Genomic DNA, 15,830 nt, shown 5'->3' with positions numbered 1-15,830 from the left:
TTTCTCTTTTGAAAATAAGTTCATCTGTACCATTTTTGTTTTAAGCACTTGGATGTACCAACTCATTTAAGCCTCTAAGCAGCTCTATGAGCAAGATAGTACTGTCGACTTAAAAATTAGCCACAACCTAAAAGTTGAGAGTTACGTTTTATTCAGTGGGAATTTTTAGGACTTCCAGCCCGAGAGACAGCATCTCAAGTGACCCTGAGAGATGCTCCGAGGAGGCAAAGGGAGGAGCCGGGTTATACAGACGTTTTACAACAAACGTCTGGCAGTCTGAACATCAAAAGATTATTGTTAATTAAAGGAAGCCAGATATCCCAAGTTAAGGAATTTAATACTTTTCTACATATGGGAAGATGTAAGAGTCTGGGGCTCACTGAAATCATTTCTCTCATATGTATCTCAGCTACCCTGGGGCCAGTATCCTGTGTTTTTTCACATCCTGAGTGCCCCTGGGGCTCACTGTATTGGGTGGCTGTGGTCCTGATGGCTGCTGGTTCACAGGTATTCTTTTCTTTCCTGAGTGCCCTTCAGTTCAGTTCAGTTCAGTCGCTCAGTCGTGTCCAACTCTTTGTGACCCCATGAATCGCAGCACGCCAGGCCTTCCTGTCCAACACCAACTCCCGGAGTTCACCCAGACTCACATCCATCAAGTCAGTGATGCCATCCAGCCATCTCATCCTCTGTTGTCCCCTTCTCCTCCTGCCCCCAATCCCTCCCAGCATCAGAGTCTTTTCCAATGAGTCAACTCTTTGCATGAGGTGGCCAAAGTACTGGAGTTTCAGCTTTAGCATCATTCCTTCCAAAGAAATCCAGGGCTGATCTCCTTCAGAACTCACATTGGAGGGCTGCAATCCCTGATGACTGTGACATCCTCATTTACTGATACGGCAGAAAATAGTCCATCTCTCTATGGTTTTTCCAGTAGTCACGTATGGATGTGAGAGCTGGACTATAAAGAAGTTTGAGCGCTGAAGAATTGATGCTTTTGCACTATGGTGTTGGAGAAGACTCTTGAGAGTCCCTTGTACTACAGGAGATCAAACCACTGCACCCTAAAGGAAATCAGTCCTGGATGTTCATTGGAAGGACTGATGCTGAAGCTGAAGCTCCAATACTTTGGCCACCTGATGAGAAGAACTGACTCACTGGAGAAGACCCTGATGCTGGGAAAGATTGAAGGCAGGAGGAGAAGGGGATGACAGAAGATGAGATGGTTGGATGGCATCACTGACTCAATGGACATGAATGTGAGCAAGCTCTGGAAGCTGGTAATGGGCAGGGAAGCCCGACATGCTGCAGTCTGTGGGGTTGCAAAAAGTCAGACACAACTGAGTGACTGAACTGAACTGAACTCCGTTTCTCACTACAATTGTTTTTGCTTGACAGAGGGCTTCCCTGGTGGGTCAGATGGTAAAGAGTCTACATGCAATGTGGGAAACCAGGGTTCAATCCCTGGATCAGGAATATCCTCTGGACAAGGAAATGGCAACTCCTTCAGTGTTCTTGACTGGAAAATTCCATGGGCAGAGGAGCCTGGTGGGCTACAGTCCATGGGGTTGCAAAGAGTTTGACACAACTGAGTGACTAACACTTTCACTTTAGTGAAATTGAGGCATGTAGAAACTAAGTAATTTGCAAGCTTATACAACCAGCAAGTGGGCTTCCCTGGTAGCTCAGCTGGTAAAGAATCTGCCTGCAATGCAAGAGACCCTGGTTTGATTCCTGGGTGAGGAAGATCCCTTGGAGAAGGGATAGGCTACCCACTCCAGTATTCTTGGACTTCCCTGGTAGCTCAGACTATAAAGAACCCGCCAGCAATGTGGGAGACCTGGGTTCGATCCCTGGGCTGAGAAGATCCCCTGGAGGAAGGCATGGCAACCCACTTCAGTATTGTTGCCTGGAGAATCCCATGGACAGAGGAGCCTGGTGGGCTAGAGTCCATGGGATCACAAAGAATAGGACACAACTCAGCGACGACAGCACAACCAGCGAGTCTGACTCTAGAACTCCTCAGCACTAATATTCTTAACTGCTATCATTTACTACCTCTTGTCCAAGACTAGGGAGCAGTTGCCCTGGTCATTTTAGCTACCCAAACAATGCTTCAGATGTAGGTAGCTAGTTAAAAGAATTTCCAATCTGTCATATCATAAGAACTCCTAGGGAATTAGAAGCAGTCCCTTTTTCTGGAGATTTAGACTCAGTAGTGAAACTGAGCTGTGTCACTCAGCCCCTTGGGGTTCCTGGAAATAAAAGCCTCTCTTAAAATTTTTTTTTAAATTTATCTATTTTTGGCTGCACTGGGTCTTTGTTGCTGCCCACAAGCTTTCTCTAGTTGCAACGTGTGGGCTATAGAGCATGTTGGCTTCAGTAGTTGTGGCTCATGAGCCCAGCTGTCCTGTGGCATGTGGAATCTTCCTATGCCAGGGACCAAAACTGTGTCCCCTGTATTGGCTGGCAGATTTTCTTAACCGTTGGACTACCAGGGAAGTCCACAAAAGTCTTCCTGTGTCCCCCATTTCTTGGTTACAGGAAATAGGCTTCATTCAAGCCTCCATGACCTTTGCTGAATTCCAGTTCAGTTCAGTTCACTCAATTGTGTCCAACTCTTTGAGACCCCATGGACTGCAGCATGCCAAGCTTGCCTGTCCATCACCAACTGCCAGAGATTACTCAAACTCATGTCCATTGAGTTGGTGACGCCATCCAACCATCTCATCCTCTGTCATCCCCTTCTTCTCCCGCCTTCCATCTTTCCCACCATCAGGGTCTTTTCCAGTGAGTCAGTTCTTTGCATTAGATGGCCAAAGTATTGGAGCTTCAGCTTCAGCATCAATCCTTCCAATGAATATTCAGGACTGATTTCCTTTAGGATGGACTGGTTGGATCTCCTTGCAGTCCAAGGGAGTCTCAAGAGTCTTTTCCAACACCACAGTTCAAAAGCATCAATTCTTCAGTGCTCAGCTTTCTTTATAGTCCAACTCTCACATCCCTACATGACTATTGGAAAAACCATAGCTTTGACTCAATGGACGTTTGTTGGCATAGTTATGTCTCTGCTTTTTAATACGTTGTCTAGGTTTGTCATAGGTTTTCTTCCAAGGAGCAAGCGTCTTTTAATTTCATGGCTGTAGTCGCCACCTGCAGTGATTCTGGAACCCAGAAAAATAATGTCAGCCACTGTTTCCCCATCTATTTGCCATAAAGTGATGGGACTGGATGCCATGATCTTAGTTTTTGGAATGTTGAGTTCCAGTGGGCAAGTCCAAACAGTTGCTAATCAGTGAGGGGGCTGGGAGGTGGGATGGATGCAGAGACAAGGAAGGAGCAGTCAAGAAACAGTAGTGCAGCCTTGGGGCAGGGTCCTGGCTCCTCCTCAAGAGATGCACATAGCAATATCCTTGAGTTGTTTTGCAGATACTGAAATCCCTACCCGGTGGGATATGTTAACTGCATGTTGCCCACAAGCACATAGACCCCAGACCAGTAGGAACCAGGAGGTTGACCATGCTGACTTCAAGTTGCCTCCCCACCATCAGAAGAATATTCGTGAGCTGATCACACCCTCCTCTTTGAACCATTCCTATAAAACTTCTCACTACCCCTTCCAGGTCTTGACACACATTAGAGGACATTAGCCCACTGCGGCCCTGTTTGCCCAGCAAAGCAATAAAGCTCTTTTTTTTCTACTTTACTCCAAACTCTGTCTCCAAGACACAATTTGGTGATGTGGTACAGAGGCTGAATTTCAGGTACAGGAACTCCAATCTGGAACTTGTATTTTTAGCAGGTTTGACAAACCTGGCTTAGTAGTTCATTTTAATGATTTTTTTCCGCTGGACAGATACTGGTACAGGTGGGCGGCTGTTTCACTACTTTCCTGGGTGTGTGTCACTTGTGCACACCATTTCATCTCTCTGGGCATCAGTTTCCTCTTCTGATAAATGCAGCGAACGACAGCACCATCCCCTGAGGTTTTTGTGTGGATTAAGTGAGCTGGTGCAAAGTGCTTAACAATCCCAGATGCTTAATGAGGGGTGATGACAGTAATGTGTCACCAAGCAAGGACTCCTGCGTCCATGGTGCAGAAAGCGAAACTCTGACATTGGGTGTTTGCAGCAAAGTAGAGTTTATTTGTAGGGGGTAGCAGCTCATGCTCAAAAGACACAAATAAACTGATGGCCTTCTAGCAAGGGTTTTTAAAAGATAGTGTTAGGCAAGAGTGTCTAGAATGCTTATATAGACTTTCTTTTGATTGGTTGGTGGGGTAACAGGGTGATGTTTCTGAAATTTTAACCTTCTGGTTCCAACCAGTCTGGAGTCTTGTGCCTGTGGTCAGCACCTTCCACCTGAGTTGGGGCTGGGGGTGTCTTCATATACATCAGATTGTTTATCTACATTCCTACAGAATCTGGTGACTCTGTTGTCTTAATCATTAACTGCTTGAGCCTGCTCTTTGGAACTCAACAGAGGCCTCAGAGGCTAAAGCCTTTTTTTCCCTACAAATAAACAAGGGGACATGGCAGGGCTTTTCTACCCTGGAAGGCCCCAGTCCTGGTTGGTTTCAATCTCCCCTATTCTTTGATAGTCCTCAATCCTGACAGGAACTAGGGCTGGACAGAAAGAGAATAAAATTTTTAATAGTGAGATTAATCACGATTTGGTAAAAGAACTCAATTTTAGGGGGATTTGGTTTCAAACGGAATGATGGTGATGGTGCTGATGACAAGCAAAACTGAAGCTGCTTCAGAATGAAATGTCAGCAATCACAGCAGGTGGCTGGTGGAAGGTACTGTCTTATCCCCCAAGGACAGGGCTGGGTCCTTTGGACCAGATACAATACAAGTCCCCATTTAAATTGCTGTTTCAGATAAACAACTACAAACATTTTGGTACCAGCATCTTGCAAATTACATACGACATACTTATCATTCATTGCTTATCTGAAATTCCAATTTAACCGAGTGTCCTGTAATCTTGGGATTCCCTGGTGGCAATCTTGGGATTCTCTGGTGGCTCAGAGGGTAAAGAACCCGCCTGGAATGCGGGAGACCGGGGCTCAGCTTTAGTTGTTAAACCTGGAGCCCCCACCTTTAGCGAAGGTCTGCCCACATGCCTGAGGCCAAATTCACTCCGTCTGCCCACGCAGGCGACTGGCAAGTGGCCTCCACTCGCCAGGAGCCCCAGTCGATTCCACAGGGGCCGCTCACGCTTCCGCCCCGCTCAGACAGCACTAGTGGCGCCCCGAGCGACCGAGTCCTGCGCGCCCGCCGGCCCCGCCCCGCCCCAAGCAGAGGGCGCAGCCCCCAGCCGGGCAGGCCCCACCCGGCGCTTGGGCAGTTAAGAGTCTCATAGCTCCTTGCTACGCAGCAGACTCAGTTGAGGCCAAAATACTCGCTAGCCATGTCGACTGCAGAGGCGGGGGGTGTTTTCCACAGAGCGCGGGGCAGGACCCTGGACGCCTTTTCCTCAGGTACTTCCTGCTGGGGAGTGGGTGGTTTCAGGGCTGCGGAACATTCGGCGAAGGGAACGTTAGGTTGGGATGTGCACCTCCAGCCGGACCCCAGTGGGGGCTGCACCCCGGGGGCTGGGGATCGCAATAGCAACCGCACCTCCCGCACGTGGGGCTTCCAGGGGCTCCTGTGAGAGAGGCGTTCCTGGGCTGGGGGTCCGACAGTCATGGAATTTCGTTGGCCTTGACCGAGGTTCTCGGAGAGAAGATAAAAGTGAGGCAGCAAGACATAGTTGATATCGCGGGCTGTGCAGTTACACTTGATTTCTAAGTCCTGCCTTGGATACGTGGCTCAGGGAGTGTTCGCCTCAGTTTCCTCATCTGTGAGGCGGGAATAAAGCAACGAGGTTCTATGTGGCACGGGATAAGCGCTGGGTGCACGTGCGATGCGGTTATTTTTTATTATGGTTGTTGACCTTGATGTAGATTTGCACTCCGTAATCACGGTTATCTTCTACAATATGAGTCATTCACCCAAATGTTAGCAGTGCCTTCAGAGCTAAGAGAGCAGGGAGGCAGTCAAGAGTTGTGTTTGAGTTACGTGCTTGGACTTCGGAGTTAGCTAATTCGCCTCGCTGTGAGAATGGGTTTGTTAATGCTTACCCCACAGAAGAGAGTTAGAAGGTTCAAAGAATTTTTGTAACCCCGTTCCTGACACAGGCTAAGTGCTGAGTGAATGTTCACTCCGGAGGCCCAAGAGGAACCACTGCTCCCCGTTCCTTGCTCCTCCCTGCGGGTTTTGCTGCGTGGAGTCACCTTCCTTCCCATGAACTCGCGGGTTTTTGTCACCCCGGAGAAGTCACCCCAGATGCCCTCTACAATCCGGCTTGTGCTCACCTGTATTACTTCACGCTCGCCATTCTTCTTGCTCAATTCTGCTTCACTGGGCTTCTTGAACTATTTTAAAAGGCCAAGTCCTTTCTCTCTGTAGGGCCTGGCTAATAGCTGGCTGATGTGTCTGGCTCTTTCTCAAACCTTCGCACCTTAATTAAAGTTTGATCACTTTCTCAGAAAGACTTTCCCTTGGTCACCGTTATTGAAGTAGGTTTTTTTTCTATAACTCTCTGGTCTAAAGTTTTGTTCTTTTATCTTCTGCAACCGTTGGTGGGAGGGTGGGAAAGGAGGCAGGGTTCTAGAAGAGCATATGGGGCCAGAGATCTGGTTGAGGTGGATTTTAAAATACAACCTGTTATAGTGCCCGTTCTCTAAATATTGTTTTAATGTGCCTTTTTCATCGTTTTTTAAACCCAAGTTCATGTGTGCAACTCACAGTGAAACCAAACAAACCAAAATATCAGAGTTTGGAGCAGAGGATTTATTGCAGGGCCAAGCTAGGAGAGCAGGTGACTCATGCTCAAAAGACTCCAGGTCCCTCTGGTTTTCAGGGAAGAGGTTTTGGTTCTTTTTTTAAGTGTTTTTTTTTTTTTTTTTAATGTGGATGATTTTTTGGCTACGAGGCACGTGGGATCTCAGCTCCCTGACCAGGGATTGAACCCACACCCCCTGCATTGTAAGGGGGAGTCTTAACCACCGGACTGCTCGGGAAGTCCCTCAGGGAAGAGTATTTAAAGGAAACAGTTGGGGAGACAGCTGCAGGGTGAACACCTTTCTTCTGGTTGGTTTCTGGTGAAACCAGAACAGGTTAGGGCTCCAGGAATCTCAAGCCTCAGCCTCTAGTTCTGATCAGTCTGGGGGTTTCACCATGTTAGTTATCATCCTCCACCTCGGGGGTGGGGAGGGCTGCAGAACTCAAAAGACTGGATCAGATTGTTATGGAGGGACTGGGACTCTGTTTTATCCCTTCACTGTTGTTTCTTGACTGTTTTCCCTTCGTTTTTGCATTCCCTCAAGTCCCTCATTATTAACCCCTTGAATCTGTTCTTGGGAACTCAGGAAAGGTCTAGGAGACTAAAGCCTTTTCTTCAAACAAGAAATGAGGGACACGGAAAGGCTTTTGTTTTCTGGAGGACCCCGCAGGTTCCTTCTCTGTTTCAATCCAGTGTGAGGTTTTTGAGATTTATCCGTGTTGGTATAAGTAGCTCTAAGAATTTTCCACAGTTCATTGCTCATTTTATTGCTGGGCAGTACTCCATTATAAAAGCATAGATCAGTACTTGATACATTCTGTTGCTAGATATTCTGAGGATCTTCCCTTTGCTTTCCAAATCTATACCCTCCCTTCCCCACCACTCTAGAAGGTTGATCTCCATGGGCTTCATCCATGGGCTCCTTGCCCTTAGGCCTTTTGTTAGGTTGAGACAATGGGGAGTCCCATTTGGAGACCAGAGGAATGGGAAAGCTAAAGTGTTTATTCCCCTGACTTCTTCTCTGTGGAGCTGCCTCTGGTTGGCTCTACAGTTCAGTCCCTCAGTCGTGTCTGACTCTTTGCGACCCCGTGGACTCAGCACACCAGGCTTCCCTGTCCATCACCAACTCCCGGAGCTTGCTCAAACTCATGTCGTTCGAGTCAGTGATGCCATCCAACCATCTCATCCTCTGTCGTCCACTTCTTCTCCTGCCTTCAGTCTTTCCCACCATCAGGGTCTTTTCCAACGAGTTGGCTCTTTGTATCAGGTAGCCAAAGGATTGGAGCTTCAGCTTCAGCATCAGTCCTTCCAATGAATATTCAGGACTGATTTCCTTTAGGATGGACTGGTTGGATCTCCTTGCAGTCACAGGGACTGTCAGGAGTCTTCTACAACACCACAGTTCAAAAGCATCAATTCTTTGGCACTCAGCTTTCTTTATGGTCCAACTCTCACATCCACACATGACTACTAGAAAAACCACAGCTTTGACTAGACAGACCTTTGTCAGTAAAGTAGTGTCTCTGATTTTTAATATGCTGTCTCAGTTGGGCATAGCTTTTATTCCAAGGAACAAGTGTCTTTTAATTTCATGGCTGCAGTCACCATCTACAGTGATTTTGGAGCCCCCCGAAATAAAGTCTCTCACTGTTTCCATTGTTTCCCTATCTATTTGCCATGAAGTGATGGGACCTGATGCTATGATCTTAGTGTTTTGAATGTTGAGTTTTAAGCCAGGTTTTTCACACTCCTCTTTCCCTGGCTGTACTCCTCCCCTGAAATTCGCTGCTTCTCTCAACATGGCCTTTCTGCCGGAACTCTCATTTCAGATTTGGGTAACCACTTCCTCCCTCCTTTCAGATGGAGTTGTGCTTTTCTGTGTTGGACTACTAAACCATCCTTTGATGTTCTACACTCAACTCATCCCAAATAATCTCCCTTTAAATGCTCCTTTAATTGTCATAATTTGAACATGCCATCTATTTCCTGCAAGGATCCTGATATGATGGACATTCAGTTCTTTCTGTTTTTCACCGTTGGTAACAGTTGTTAGGAGCATTCTGGTACAAGTCTTGTGGACACACGGGAAAATTTCTCCAAGGCGTCCACCCAGGAGAGCAAAGTTCTGGGTTGCAGGATATGATCTTTCCAGCTTTACTAGACCTTGTCACATCGCCTTCCAGAATACTCGCAGCAACTTACATTCCCACTAGCAGACTATGAGAGTTCCCTGTGACTCTGCCCTGTTTCTTTTCAGTTCAGGAAGTATTTATTGCAGTCCTACTGCATTCTCTGATATCTTGTGGAGAGTAGAAAAAAGCAAGGGGAAGGCAAGGACGCATAATGTAAGCACAAAGCTATGGCACAAAAAATAGGCCACTGCAGTGGGAGTTGGGATTTTAAGCGTTGGTCCTGCGTGTTGGTGAGACTTTTAACATAAATCGGGGAGCAAGGAGGAGGATCAGGTAGGATGGGATTGATTGGGAAGTGGTGGCTTCGAAGTGCCGTCAGGAAATCTGGGGCAACCTGGAGGATGCAGTGTATGGCTGGGGGTGGAGGTGTGAGTGCTGCCATCCCCGGAGAGGCAAGTAGATGGTATGGCTGTAGGAGTCAGTGACATCGCTCAGGGGAAAAGTGTGGAGCAGTGGATGGTGTGTGCACGTGTGTGTGTAACCTTAGGATATGCCTATGTTTAGGGGATAAGACAATGGCACCCCACTCCAGTACTCCTGCCTGGAAAATCCCATGGACAGAGGAGCCTGGTGGGCTGCAGTCCATGGGGTTGCTGAGGGTCGGATATGACTGAACGACTTCACTTTCACTTTTCACTTTCATGCATTGGAGAAGGAAATGGCAACCCACTCCAGTGTTCTCGCCTGGAGAATCCCAGGGATGGGAGAGCCTGGTGGGCTGCCGTCTATGGGGTCACACAGAGTCGGACAGGACTGAAGTGACTTAGCAGCAGCAGCAGGGGATAAGAAACAGGAAAAGACACACTGAAGGTCTCAGAGCAGGAAGCAACCAGGAACTTTGGAAGATAGACCGAGGAACTGGCCTTGGTACCAAAGCTGGGGAGGGGGGCTCAGGCAGGGTGTGCACAGGCTCAGATGCTGCAGACGTCTAGGTGAGTGGTAGCTGAGCAGGTTTGATTGTTCTGTCACCTTCGGGAGGACAGTTTCAGTAGAGTTGTAGAGGGAAGCCCGGGGGCATGGTGCTTGAGGAATGGCAGAGAGTGAGGACGTGCAGTCAGCAAGCATAGGATTCTGCTTGGAGCCCTTTGGTGATGCAAGATTGACGTAGGACACTAGAAGCTTGAGGAAGGAGCAAGGCTGCTGGAGGCTGAAGGGTTTGCAGCAGTAGTAAAGATGGTAAGAACAATAGGAGCATCTAACATCTGTCAGCTGTTTATGGCTTGCCAGGCACTGTATTCTGTGCTGTGTGTGGATGGTCTCAAGTGAAAAAAAGTGAAAGTCGCTCAGTCCTGTCCAGCTGTTTGTGACCCCACCCCATAACTGGCTGTTCGATCCATGGAATTCTCCAGGCCAGAATACTGGAGTGGTAGCCCTTCCCTTCTCCAGGGGATCTTCCCAACCTAGGGATCAAACCCAGGTCTCCTGCACTGCAGGCAGATTCTTTACCAGCTGAGCCACAAGGGAAGCCTGTGGACTATCTCATGTAATCTTCAAAACAGTCCTGTTGAACTAGCTATTATGGTTCTCTTCTTTCTATAGTGGGGAAAAAGTCAATCTCAGAAAGGCTGGGCAACTTGTCCAAGGTCACGTGACTGGTCTGAGATGGATCTGGGGTTGAAAAAATGCAAAAGGCAGGTTCACTGGTTGGAGAGCAGTATTTGAGGAGATGGGAAAAGATGGGATTGAGGGCTCAGAAGAGGGCTTGGCCCTGGGAACAAATGTTCTCTTTGACCATCTCTTCCTCCTCCTCTCTCTCCCTACCTCTCTCTCTTTTCTGTCCCTCCACCTATCTCCCAGACCATCCATTCACCAGTCTGTCTGTCATATGTCCATCATTTCATCTGTCTGTCCATCCATTTTTCTGTTGGCTCATCCATTTGCCTACTCATCAAATGTAGTAAGCACCTCCCTTGTCCCAGCAATTGTATTATTGATGAGTGAAACTAGTTGGGAATGGCAACCCACTCCAGTATTCTTGCCTGGAGAGTTCCATGGACAGAGAAGCCTGGAGGGCTACAGTCCATGGGGTCACAAAAAGTCGGACACGACTGAGTGGCTAACACAGCCCACACAGTCCACCTGTAGCTACTTGGAGAGCCCGATACTAACCTGCCGGTCACATGAACCAGCATAAATAGCAGCCTTGGCAGATGTCAGGGAAGGGAGGGGACCTGAACAAGGCCCTGAGGGAGGCTTCCCTGGGGAAGGATGTGTTGGCCCCTGGTTGAAGGGTGAGTGGGAGGGACCTGGGTTCTGAAGGGCAGGAAGGCCACTGTGGACTAGAGTTCAAATGGAAGTCTGACCTGGTGGGACCGGAAAGGGAAGGTTGAAAGAAGGAAACTCCTGAGTGTGGAGCAGGGCGGCGTGAAATGAGACTGGCTTGTGGGAAAGGAGGTCATCGAGGAGTTTTGTTTTTATCTTATGGTTGTTGTTATTCAGTCACTAAGTCGTGTTGACTCTTGCGACCCCTGTAGACTATAGCCACCCAGGCTCCTGTGTCCATGGGATTTTCTAGGCAAGAGTACTGGAGTGGGTTGAATGGGTTGCCATTTTCTTGTCCAGGGATCTTCCCCATCCAAGGTTCGAACCCGAGTCTCTTACATCTCCTGCAATGACAGGCGGGTTCTTTTACCACTAATACCACCAGGGAAGCCCATCACACCAAGGGCTTTTAAGCTGCATGTATGAGGTGATGCCGTTCCCATTTTGGAAAGAACAGTCTGGCTGCAGTGGTAGCAACAGAGCTTCTGCTTTAGAGGAACTTGGGGTGCAGTCAAATTGGAAGCTGGAGCTCAGCAACTTGTCCTGAGGCAACATTTCCAAGGCACACATTGTTCACTTTGAACTTGTTGATTCTCAGTCGCTGGAGGTACATGTGGAGGTGGTAGGGGGCTTCCAGTGGAGATTACAGGGGTGCTGAGGTATGAAGCTTCCCAGCTCACTGGAGCTGCCCCAGGACTGCCGTAGGACCAGAGAAGCATACACCGGGAAAAAATTGCAGAGATGTGCGGATGGAGAGAGATTTAGAAGATAAACTGATGAGCTAGGAGGAGGGAAGTGACCTTGGACTTCTAGGACTGGGGCCTGCACTTGGTCTTCCCTGCCAGTTGAGCAGCCCAGCGGGCCTGCATAGTATGTGTGTACAGGGCTCTGGGACCCAGGGAAGGCAGTGACGGCGGGAGAGGCAGCCTGCGGTTGGACTAAGTGCTCAACATGCAGTGAAGCGAATCCACAAGACTAGGGGTTTTAAGCCTGGCCCTCCAAAACCAGGGGTTTCCCTGGTGGCTCAGAGGTAAAGAATCTGCCTGCATCACAGGAGATGCAGGTTCGATCCCTGAGTCAGGAAGATCCCCTGGAGAAGGGCATGGCAACCCACTCCAGTATTCTTGCCAAGAGAATCCCATGGATAGAGGAGCCCACGGATGGAGATCCCATATAGCCCAGGGCTTCTAAAGGCCTGTCTTTGGAGCATGCCCGTGTGCTCAGTCACTCAGTCACATCTGACTGTGAACTGCAGCCCTCCAGGCTCCTCTGTCCATGGGATTCTCTTGGCAAAAATACTGGAGTGGGTTGCCATGCCCTTCTCCAGGGATCTTCCTGACTCAGGGGTCGAACCCATGTCTTCTGCAGTGCAGGCAGATTCTTTACCTCTGAGCCACTGGGGAAAACCCTGGTTTTGGAGGGCCAGGCTTAAAACTCCTAGTCTTGTGGGTTCAGTTCACTGCATGTTGAGCACCTAGTCCACCCCCAGGTGGCCTCTCCCGCCGTCACTGCCTTCCCTGGGTCCCAGGTCCCTGTTAGCATTGCTGGTGACTTTGGGCCATGCCCTTGGAGGGTCCATTGCCAGTTCAGGCTCTGTGGGCAGGGGATGAGCTGGTGGAGTTGCCCCAAGGGCAGGCTTGGAAGAGAAAGGAAAGGAACTGGCTTTTTCGGTCTCTTGCCAAAATACACATTGCCTGTCAAGGAGGTTTTGGTGAACTCCAGTAACTGTGCCTAAAATCACAGCCCTGATAACCCTCATGCTCCCTACGGGAAGCCCCCTCCAGAATTAAACAGTTTATTTCTCAAGTGAAGCTTGTCAAGTAAATGAAGGCGTGCTCTCTTAGCCAGCTGGGGCTGCTATGACAAAACACCATAGGCTGGCTGCCTTAAAAACAACAGAAATGCATTGCTCACATCCTGGAGGCTGGTCAAAGGACCATCCAAGGTCAAGAAACCTGCAGACTCAGTGTCTGGTGAGAACCTTCTTCCTGATTCATAGATGGGTCTTCTTCTTCTTTTTTTTAAAGACTTAATTTTTTAGCTCAGTTACATGTTCCTAGCAAAGTTGGAGGAAAGTACAGAAATTTCCCATATAGCCCACCCCACCCCCACACATGATAGCCTCTCCCATCATCAGCATCCCCCCACCAGAGTGGTATGTTCGTTACACTGGAGGAACACGCAGTGACCCCACGTGAGCAGCCGGAGCCCACAGTTGGCATTACAGTCACTCCTGGAGTTGTGCACTTTATGTACTGTATGTGTACTGTATAATGATGTGTAACCGTCATTACAGTAGATGGCTGTCCTCCTGCTGGGTCCTCGCGTGGAGGAAGTGGGGAGTGAGCTCTCGGGTCTCTCTCTTAAAAAATTTTCTTTCTTTCTTTTGGTTGCGCCGGGTCTTTGCTGCTGTGAAGTCTTTTCTCTAGTGGCATCGAGCAGGGGCTACTCTCGAGTTGCTGTCAACGGGCTTCGTTGAGAAGCATGGGCTCCCGGCACTGGGCTTCAGTGGTTGTGGTGCACGGGCTTCAGTTGCCCCTGTGGCATATGGAATCTTCCTGGACCAGGGGTCGAACCCATGTCCCCTGCATTGGCAGGTGGGTTCTCAACCACTGGACCACCAGGGAAGTCCTCGGGTGATCCTAGTACTGAGCCCTCACAGCTTAATCACCTCCCAGAGTCCCCGTCTCCAAATATCATCACACTTGGGGTTAGATTTCAGTTAGGGGTTTGGGGAGGACACAGACAGTCAATGGCAAGCACTTTAAGACTTCCTCCTGGTGATTTTTGAGGAACAGTATTCCCAAGCAGTTCTGTTGCCTGTTAAGCATGGCTCAGTCACCCATTTCCTGCTAACACAATCTGCTTGGCTCTGTCAACAGATGTTTATAGAAAGTAAGTTGTACGTGTCTCACCTGAGAAGGCTCACAATCCTCAGGCATGTTCAAATATTCATTTTAATTAGGCAAATTGATAATTATATTTCCTTGACATGTATCCTAATTAAGACTACTTTCTCCTAGCAAATAATGGTCTTTCTGAAAAGTTTACAACACCTGTTTTGAAGAAATTCTCAAAGGGAGAAATACCAAGATTAAAACATGCCTTCAAAATTACCTGTATTTGTTTTTAGGTCCCAATCAGTTTTTCGAGTTCATTTTATTGCCGGTTATTTCCCCCCTCGGAGTACAGGGATCATCAGTGGTTGACCTAAAAAGATGATTTCCCGGACATTTTAAGCCTCCACAGCTGTTTCAGAGGCACCAACTGTGTTCACTAATTCTGAATATTTCTTGGTCCCTCCTGGAAACCCTTTCACTTTAAGACAATAAATGAAATTCCTAAAGAATAAACTTACTTCCTCAGGTCTCACCTAAGGACTTCTGTAGAAACAATCAAACTGGAAATGTTGGTTCAGGTCTGAACAGGATCAAAAACATTATGTAAAAAATTCTAACCTATCAATGAAGAAAACAAAATGAATACCTTGAATTATGCCATCCATGTAGGCCAGGCCAGTTCCCTATTTAAGAAGGGTTCCTGTGACTAAAATAGGAGTTTGGATATCTTCCCTCCTCACTTTCATTGTCTGTAAAAATCAGTGCATAAAAAGTTCCGGTTAGAACATTTCCAAAAGACAAATGAACTTTTGTTTCTGAATGCCTTGTTTCTTTGCTTTTCTGTTTTTAAATGACTCTGTTGAGGTACCATAACATTCACTCATTTTCAGTTTTACTGGTTTTTAATACATTTTGTGGCGTGGCACAGCATCACAGTTTTAGAACCTCCTCCTCTCCCCAGAAAGGATACTTTGTGTCCATTTTCAGTCTCTTTATGTTTCCATTCCCAGCGCAGTCAGCTACTAATTTACCTCTGTAACTTTGCCTTTTCTGGACATTTCATATAAATGTATCATCTGTGGTCTTTTGTGACTGGCTTCTTTCCCTTAACATAATCTTTTTAGGATTCACCCATGTTGCAGTTTGTATCAGCACTTTGTCCCTTTCTACTGAACAATATTCCAGTGTATGGATTACCACATTTGGTTTGTCCACTCACCCATTGGTGAACATTTGGATAATTTTTTGGACACATTCTCCCATTTGGACACTGGCTATCATGAAGAAAGCTGTCACGAACATGCACATAGATTTCTTTTTGTAGGGACATGTGTTTCATTTTGGGTCTTCCCTGGTGGCTAAGTGGTAAAGAATCCGCGTGCCAGTGGAAGCGATACGGGTTTGATCCCTGGGTTGGGAAGATCCCCTGGAGGAGGGCATGGCACCCCACTCCAGTATTCTTGCCTAGAGAATCCCACGGACAGAGGAGCCTGGCGGGCTACAGTTCACAGGGTCACAGAGTTGGACATGGCTGAAGTGGCTGAGCACACACGTACGTAAGTAGCTGTGTTTAGCATTTTGAGGAACCACCAAGGTGTTTTCCAAAGCAGCTGACCATTTCCATTCCTAGCAGCAGTGCATGTGGTTCAGATTTCTCCATACCCTCATCCGTACTGGAGACTGTCTGTCCATTTACTTAGAACCCAGCACA

The 15,830-nt window shown here is 47.9% G+C and overlaps 1 protein-coding gene across 4 annotated transcripts in view; it reads left to right on the top strand.

The window, feature by feature from the left end:
• The first annotated feature begins 5,294 nt into the window (after nt 1-5,294).
• The window catches only part of CPPED1 (calcineurin like phosphoesterase domain containing 1), a 137,635-nt gene continuing 127,099 nt past the window's right edge, over nt 5,295-15,830 (top strand). For 2 of the 4 annotated variants that reach the window (XM_024985003.2, XM_024985002.2), the window contains exon 1: nt 5,295-5,479. In XM_024985003.2, coding sequence (XP_024840771.1) covers nt 5,410-5,479 — 70 coding nt within the window. In that variant the 5' untranslated portion in view covers nt 5,295-5,409. 4 annotated transcript variants of the gene reach the window in all.

This window comes from Bos taurus, chromosome 25 (assembly GCF_002263795.3).
Source record: "Bos taurus isolate L1 Dominette 01449 registration number 42190680 breed Hereford chromosome 25, ARS-UCD2.0, whole genome shotgun sequence".
NCBI lineage: Eukaryota > Metazoa > Chordata > Mammalia > Artiodactyla > Bovidae > Bos > Bos taurus.
This window is presented reverse-complemented; position numbering and strand designations above follow the sequence as displayed.